At 60.7% G+C, this 7,224-nt stretch overlaps 3 protein-coding genes across 3 annotated transcripts in view; 1 reads left to right on the top strand and 2 right to left on the bottom strand.

Moving 5' to 3' along the window:
• Positions 1 to 14: 14 nt before the first annotated feature.
• On the bottom strand, positions 15 to 2,084 carry GUITHDRAFT_165796 (hypothetical protein; the record flags this gene model as incomplete). Its single annotated transcript, XM_005823127.1, has 10 exons — positions 15 to 111; positions 167 to 257; positions 310 to 379; positions 521 to 613; positions 666 to 776; positions 821 to 1,308; positions 1,400 to 1,416; positions 1,455 to 1,514; positions 1,699 to 1,734; positions 2,031 to 2,084. Coding segments are annotated over 10 exons (1,116 nt in total), but the record flags the coding sequence as incomplete, so codon positions are not given.
• A 787-nt stretch (positions 2,085 to 2,871) lies between these two features.
• On the top strand, positions 2,872 to 3,813 carry GUITHDRAFT_45118 (hypothetical protein; the record flags this gene model as incomplete). Its single annotated transcript, XM_005823128.1, has 1 exon — positions 2,872 to 3,813. A coding segment is annotated over one exon (942 nt), but the record flags the coding sequence as incomplete, so codon positions are not given.
• A 253-nt stretch (positions 3,814 to 4,066) lies between these two features.
• GUITHDRAFT_165797 (heat shock protein 70-like protein) overlaps positions 4,067 to 7,224 on the bottom strand; it is a gene marked incomplete at both ends in the record, with an annotated part of 3,838 nt that continues 680 nt past the window's right edge. The window contains 14 exons of the mRNA XM_005823129.1: positions 4,067 to 4,140; positions 4,227 to 4,302; positions 4,343 to 4,462; positions 4,506 to 4,586; positions 4,647 to 4,835; positions 4,991 to 5,094; positions 5,158 to 5,248; positions 5,412 to 5,507; positions 5,644 to 5,820; positions 5,934 to 5,993; positions 6,038 to 6,083; positions 6,149 to 6,381; positions 6,478 to 6,945; positions 7,069 to 7,137. Coding sequence (XP_005823186.1) covers positions 4,070 to 4,140; positions 4,227 to 4,302; positions 4,343 to 4,462; positions 4,506 to 4,586; positions 4,647 to 4,835; positions 4,991 to 5,094; positions 5,158 to 5,248; positions 5,412 to 5,507; positions 5,644 to 5,820; positions 5,934 to 5,993; positions 6,038 to 6,083; positions 6,149 to 6,381; positions 6,478 to 6,945; positions 7,069 to 7,137 — 1,881 coding nt within the window. The remainder of the gene's footprint in view (positions 4,141 to 4,226; positions 4,303 to 4,342; positions 4,463 to 4,505; positions 4,587 to 4,646; positions 4,836 to 4,990; positions 5,095 to 5,157; positions 5,249 to 5,411; positions 5,508 to 5,643; positions 5,821 to 5,933; positions 5,994 to 6,037; positions 6,084 to 6,148; positions 6,382 to 6,477; positions 6,946 to 7,068; positions 7,138 to 7,224) is intronic.

Below are 7,224 nucleotides of genomic sequence, written 5' to 3' on the forward strand. Positions count from 1 at the left end.
CCTCCTCCTCTCACCGGCATGGCCGCACATCGTCAGCTGTTCCTCGCTTCCTTTGCATTTCACGTCATCCAACCAGATTCTTCCCGATCCTCCGCCGATAGCTCGCACAGCCTATGCGCTGCATCAGCCTCCCTCCTCCTCCCTCCTCCTCCTCCGCCTCCTTCACCTCTGCTCTATGTGCAGGGTAACCCAGGGAGGAGCAGACCACCCTCGCGTTCGTGTTGTCGAAACCATCATCGCAGACACTTCCCCAGTGACTGAACGATCCGTCAACCACAACCTTCTCCCTTCTCCTCTTCCTCTGCTTACTTCTCGTGCAGCACCTCCAGTCTGCATGCTCGGTGATTGCACTGCGCGAGTCGGATGATTCCATTGTCACCTGCTCAGCCATCATCCTCTGCTCCCGCCATCCCTCAATCTTCTTCTTCCTCTGCACCTCCTCCTTCCTCCTTTCCAACCTCATCCCTCCCTTGCTGCAGACCTTTCCCCCCTTCCCCCCGGCTCTCCTCTCCCTGCTCACCGTCGGGGCACAGGTTGGGGTTGAACGAGGACAGCGCTGGCTGTCGGATGCTGTGAAGGTACGCGCCTGGCTCAGCCCCCTGTCGACCCAGCTCTGCACGACCTTCAGGTTTCCTCCTCCTCCTCCTCCTCCTCCTCCTCCTCACCTCCTTTCTCTCCCGGGGGTCCGGCCGGGCCCTGAGGTCCTCGAGGTCCATCCTCACCAGCTGGTCCAGCAGGACCGACGGCACCAGTGGGGCCACGCTCTCCTCTCACGCCTGCTGGGGGTCAGCAGGACAAGAGCTGGGCTCGCTCCCTTCACCTTGCGCTCCCGGCGCCCCGACAGCTCCCAACATCCCGTTCCTTCCCGGAGCTCCAGGGGCCCCGGGGAGACCGGCTTGACCGGGCTCGCCTCGCTTCCCTTGGGGCCCCTGGGTCGCCCTCTGTTGGATCAGCTTGGTGAGCTTCGAGTCGATGCTGCTCGCTTCTTCCTCCACCGAGTTGGCGTTGGACGAGATGAACTCGCGCAACTTGTTCACTTTGTCCTGCATGACCTGGTCTGCTCCCTCCTGCTTCGTCAGCGCGTGCTTCAGCTTGTCCGCCATCTCCTTGGTTGCCTGTGCGTCGTCCCAGATCTCCTCAGGGACGGTGGGAGGCTGAGCAGGAGGTTCGACGTGGCTCTGGGTGAAGCGGATGGCTACCGCAGGGTTCACTTGCGTTATGCTGCTCGCTCCTGCCGTCTCTGGGATGTCGACGCTGCCCGACACGCGGATAGGTAGCTGTTGCATCCTCCCACGAACTCCCTGGAAGCTGCGGGGAGAAGAGAAGGGCTGAGGAGAGGAGCTGACAGCTGAGAGAGCCTGTATGCCCCGCTGCGCTTCCCTCCTCCCCCGCTCTTGACCTTGCCATGCCTGCTGGCTGTGGGCCCGGTGGAGCACAGGGCAGTGCGGACAGACCTTGACGACCTCCTGGTCTTGCTGGAGGACATCGGGCGATAATGGACCGACGACTCCGAACTACACCGACTTAGAGGAGGGAAAGAGGCAGTGCGGGCGGGGGAGTGAAAGAGAAACAAAGAGGAGAGCCAAGAAGAGACGATGAAGGATCAATAAAGAGCGAAGGGAAAAGTCTGGGACGGCAGGAGGAATGACAAACTGTGAGGGACAAGGAGGGCTGCAGAGGAGGAAGAGCAGGCGCTACCTCAGAGAAGTCGAACGTGGCAAGTACAACGAGCACCTGGACATTGAATAGTGAAAAGGTTGCAAGGTCACCAACACCACAGTCCTCCAACACACTGAAACACCGTAGGCCTGATGCATCTAAACCAGATCCTCAAGAAACCCCTTGAATAAACATCTCTATCCCTAATTGTGTTGACTACATTCAGCAACAACGTGGTCTCCCCAACACAGAAATGATACGTCATCTTCGTCATATCAAACAAGAGCTTGACTATTCTGCTCTTCTTTCATTCGTCATGCTCATCTCTTCGTCGCTCCTCTCACTTCTCTCACTCCTCTCGCTCCTCTTACCAGCATCATCATCGCCATCCCAATCCCGTGCGCCAGCCATCGTCCCTCCGCCATGTCCCTTCGCAAACCCACCGTTTCGAACCGTTACATTTACCCTCATCCCCACGCAAACACCCGCTTGCTGGCCCGCATCCCCCGTCAATCCCATTTGAAGTTGAGTAAACCAAAAGCTTCGGCGCTGGCAATGCCCTCGCACATAGTTGAATCCTCTGCTGCCCTCCTGCTCTCCTGCTCTCGTGCTCTCCTGCCCTCCTGCTCTCCTGCTCTCCTGCTCTCCTGCTCTGCTGCTCTCCTGCTCCCCTTCTCACCTCCTCACCTCCTCTTTCTGCTCTCCTGCTCTCCTGCTCTCTTGCACTCCTGCTCTTCTTCGCCTTCATCCTCCTCCTCGTCGTTCTGCTCCCACCTCTTCTCTTCTCTTCTCCTCCTTTCGTCGCCACCCACGTCCTGTTTTCATTATCTCCTCTCATAGCCCTCACCAACCCTCTTCTCCTCTGCTTGATCGTTTGATCTAACTAGTATGAGAATTAGAATAGGGCTGAAATGAGCATCGAACATGGTCCAGAGCAGTTACTGCAGCATGGTTTCATTGAGGATTGAGTTGACAAAGAGACTGAGGAGAGGCGTCGGAGAAGAGGAAGAGATAAGAGAAGAGCAGATGGTGACCGCAAGGTTTCGCAGGGCTCAGGCTGGTCCATCTGGTCTGCTGGTGCTCATCAAAAGCTGGTGCTCGTCTAGCATGTTGAAGTGCAAGAGGCTCTGGCAGGCGAAGCGACTCGCGGGCTCGGCATGGAGTCGCAGCCTGCATGCCGCCAAGGCTGAAGCAGGAGACCTGTGGGTGTGGGGGCTCAACGACGATGCCGCTGAGTGTGCTCCTGCGCACGTGCAGGTCGGCAAGGTGAAGTCAGTGAGCTGCGGGCTCTTCCACTGGGCGGCGATCAGCGAGGAAGGAAAGCTCTTCACGTGCGGACGAGCTGATGCTGGACGACTGGGAAGGAGCTTAGAGGACGTCAAGATGACGCCAGCGTTCCGCAGCTACGCACAAGAAGCAGGAGAGGTTGATCTGCATGGGTTCGCTGCTGCTGTTGTCGCTGCCGGTGGCCTGCACTCGCTGGTGGTGCTGCAAGGAGGAGAGCTGCTGGCGTTCGGGTTCGGGGCGTGGGGTCAACTCGGGCTGGGGCACATCAGGGGGATGGAGAACTTGGACAACGCGATGACGCCCAAGTGGGTGAAGGGAGTGAAGGAGGTTCGTGAGGCGTCGGCTGGAGGAGCTCACTCGGCTGCCATCGATGGCGATGGGCGCCTGTACACGTGGGGCAGGAACGAAACTGGGAGGCTCGGCTACGTCAGCGACGCATTCATCCAGAACGTGCCGAAGGAGGTGGAGGTGGAGGGAGGCGAGAGGTTCAAACTGGTGACAGCATCCGCGTACCAGACCTTCGCTGTGTCCTCCAAGGACGAGCTGTGGAGTTGGGGCAGCGGATCCAACGGAGAGCTCGGTCTCGGGGAGAAGAAGACTGTCTTTACTCCCAACCGTGTCGTCGCGCTGGCAGGAGAGAGAGTCACGGCAGTCGCTGCTGGCGCCTTCCATGCTGCCGCTGCCACTGCCAACGGCGACATCCTCGTGTGGGGTGCAGGAGCTGACGGGCAGCTGGGCCTTGGGGAGGGCGTGACCTCCGCGCTGGAACCGACGCGAGTCAGCGGGCTGCCGAGGATGCGGACGGTGGCGTGCGGGAGCATGCACACGGTCGCGGTGTCGGAGGACGGAGAGGTCTTCTGCTGGGGAGCTCAGAGAGGGGGACAGTCGGAGAAGGGAGACACTGAAGTCTACAGGGAGCCGCACGCGATGACGGCACTGCCGGGGCGGGTGAGGACGGTCAGCGCGGGAGGAACCCGATCAGCGGCGATATTGGAGTGAGACAGGGAGGAAGAGCGAGAAGAAAGTGACGGGGATGGGTATGGGGGGGGGGATGAGGATGAGGATGAGAAGGAGAAGCAGAAGGAGGTGATGGTGGTAGAGAGTTCAGTCTCATAATTTTGTGTCAGTCGACTCTTTCAATCTTTCGCAATGTCTGATCGTCTTGTCTCCCCTGGCTGACGGCCTCGTGCTCCGCTGCTTTCCTATCAGTCCCATCCTGCTCCCCCCACCTCGCTCTCCTCCCCCCCCCCGCCTCCCCTCCCGCTCCTCCCCACTCTCACCGCTCTCTAACGCCTCCTTGTGCAGCTCCAGATCCTCCGAGGGGGCGTTGGGGTGCAACCGCAGCCACTCGAGCGTCTGCTGGGGGTCAGCTGGGGTCAGAGTTCGCGCCTCTCACCCGCTCGATCTGGTCCAGCAGGCGCTTCCTCGCTTCCCCCTGGCTCGACGACATGGAGGGGACGATGGAGGTCTTGAGCCAGTGCGCGAACCCCTCCACCTCCGTCCTCTCATCCACCAGCTTCGCCCTGGTCAGCTCGGCATGCAGCTCGGTGCGTGCTGACCTTGCGTCTTGCCTCGTCTTCCTCCTTGTGCGTCCGCGCGTCGAGGATGCTCCGCCGGACCTTCTGCTTGTCGTATCTCTCCTGCATGCTTATCACACGCGCAGAGACAAGACGAGGAGGGGAGGAGAGGAAGGAGCTCGCCTTGTTGCTCGTGATGACCAGCTGCTGGTCCTTCTTGCCCGCCACTGCCCTGACCTCGACGGTCCCGTCGGTCGCCATGCTGAAGAAGACGCTGACCTGCTGGCCCCGCGGGAGCAGGGGGATGCCATCAAGCAGCAGCCTCCCCAGCAGCTCGTTGTCGCGCGCAAAGAGACGCTCCCCCTCATAGACCTGCCGCGAGGAGATGAGGGAGGGAGGGAGGGAGGGAGGGAGGGAGGGAGGAGGTAAGGGAGGGAGGGAGGGAGGGAGGGAGGGAGGGTAGGAGGGACGGAGGAGGGAGAGGTTAGGGAGGGAGGGAGGGAGGGAGGGAGGGAGGGTTCTAGGACCTCTAGCAGGATCGCCTCCTGGTAGTCGCTAACAGTATGTAACGTGAACTCCTTTCCTTCCACCGGCAGATCTTCTCCTCGATGAATCACTGCCGTCATCACCCCTACCCCACCCACTCACGTCAGGCCCTATGAACCCCTCCAGCCTCCTCTCCTCATGCTCTCACCTCCTGATGTCTCGATGCCCAGCGAGAGAGGAGCGACAGTCAGGCTAACCTCCACCTCCTTCATCACCCTCCTCCCGGAGATCACGTGCGCCTGTACCCACCCACCCACTCACTCACTCACTCCTCCTCCTCCTCTCTCCTCTTCTTTCTCCCCAACCACCACCAGCCCTCCTCCCCTTCTGCTTCTTCTCCTGCCTCCTCCCGCGACTCGCCTGGATGGCGGCGCCATGGGCGATGGCGTGAAGGGGGTCAACGTGCTTGAGGATCTCCTGGTCTTGGAAGTAGCTCTCGAGCAGAGCACGAAACTTGGGGATCTTGGAGCAGCCGCCGACCAGCACAACCTTGTTGACCTGCTGCTCCTTCACCTCCTCCATCTCTTCCCTTCCTCTCTTCTTTCTTCCTCCTGCTCCTGCCCCTGCCCCTGCCCCTGCCCCTGCTCCTGCTCCTGCTCCTCCTAATCTTCTCGTCCCCCGCCCTCCCTCGCACCTCCTCCTTGGTCATCTTGGCATTTCGCAGGATGCGGTCGAGGGGGTCGAGGGCGTTACGGAAGAGGTCGGAGCAGAGAGACTCGAGTTGAGCGCGGGTGATGGAGAGGAAGAAGTCGACTCCCTCCGCCAGGTTGTCAACCTCTATCGTCGTCTGATGCACCCCAGACAAGCTGATCTGTTTCCACCGTCACTCCTCCTCAACAATCTCCTTCCCGCCCCCTCCCTCGCTCTCCCCTCCCTCGCTCTCCCCTCCCTCGTCCTGGTCCTTGTTCTCGTCCTCCTCCTCACCTTCGCTTGCTCGCACTTGTAGCTTAACTTTCGTTGTGCTTCATCGAGTTTGCTGATGTCCTGCATGAGGCTCAGCTTCCAGCTGGTCGTCAGCTCGGGTCTACCTTCCCGTGCTTCCTCTTGAACTCTTCCGTGCAGAACTGCACCAGCCTGGCCACGTTCATCTTCTCAGCCCAGCTCACGTTCATTTTCTCAGCTCTTCCGAGGCACCTCACCTCTCGTCCAGCTGATCTCCGCCCAGGTTCATATCCCCAGCTGTCGCCTTGATGTCAAAGATCCCATCCTCGACCGTCATGAGCGTCAGGTCGTAGGAGCTCGCCCCGAAGTCGCACACGAGCATCGCTCCTCTCCTCTCGCTCTCCAGCCCGTACGCCGTCGCTGCTGCCGTTGGCTCGTGGATGATTCGCAGCACGTTGAGGTCTGCCAAGATCGCCGCTCGCTCCACCGCCTGCACAAGCATCGGCTTAGACTCCCCATGCCCCCGCTGTTGCTGCTGCTCCTACTCCTCCACCACAACCTCGTTTCCATCTCCCTCCTCCATCACCTGTCGCTGCTCGCGATTGAAGTGCGGAGGGACCGCGACGACGGCGTGCGAGATGGTCTTGTTCAGCTGACGTTCAGCGTCTCGCTTGACTCGCTCCAGCAGGAGGCCCAGCAGCTGCTCGGGGAGCATCTCCACGGGCCCTCGCTCGCGCTCCATGACGTACCAGAGCTTGTTCTGCCGCAGGCTGGTGCTGCACAGGACTCGCTTCCTGTCCGACGTCAGGAACGGGTCGTCGGCTCGTCGCCCGAGGAAGCGCTTCATGTTGTACGCGACGCTCCCCAGGTTCGCGTGCGCCTCCTCCTTGGCGTGGCTGCCCACGACCATGTCGCTGTGGCGCGCGAGGATCCAGGAGGGAGTGGAGGCGGACGAGAGCTCGTTGTAGATCATCTCGACCCGCCCCTCACTCCAGCTGCCAGCCTTGGTGTAGCCTCCTCCAATGTCAATGCCCAACACCTCGCCGCTGGTTTGCTGCTAGGACGTCAGGAGAGCAGAAGGTAGACGGGAAGAGGAGAGGAGGAGGAGAGGAGAAGGAAAGAGAAGGTGGAGGAGAGGGAGGAGAGACTTGGAGGAGGAAGGAAAGGGAAAGGAGACCTGGAGGAGGGAGGAGAGGATTTCAAGGGTGAAAGGAGACAGCAGGTCCTCCGCCACCTCCTTGACGATCTGCGAGGGCGTCTGACCCATGGCATCCTTGACAGCTGCAGCCTCCGGGAGGAGCTGAGAAGGTCAGGAGGATGAGGAGGAGGAGAG

The sequence above is a fragment of the Guillardia theta genome (genome assembly GCF_000315625.1).
Source record: "Guillardia theta CCMP2712 unplaced genomic scaffold GUITHscaffold_113, whole genome shotgun sequence".
NCBI classification, from domain to species: Eukaryota; class Cryptophyceae; order Pyrenomonadales; family Geminigeraceae; genus Guillardia; species Guillardia theta.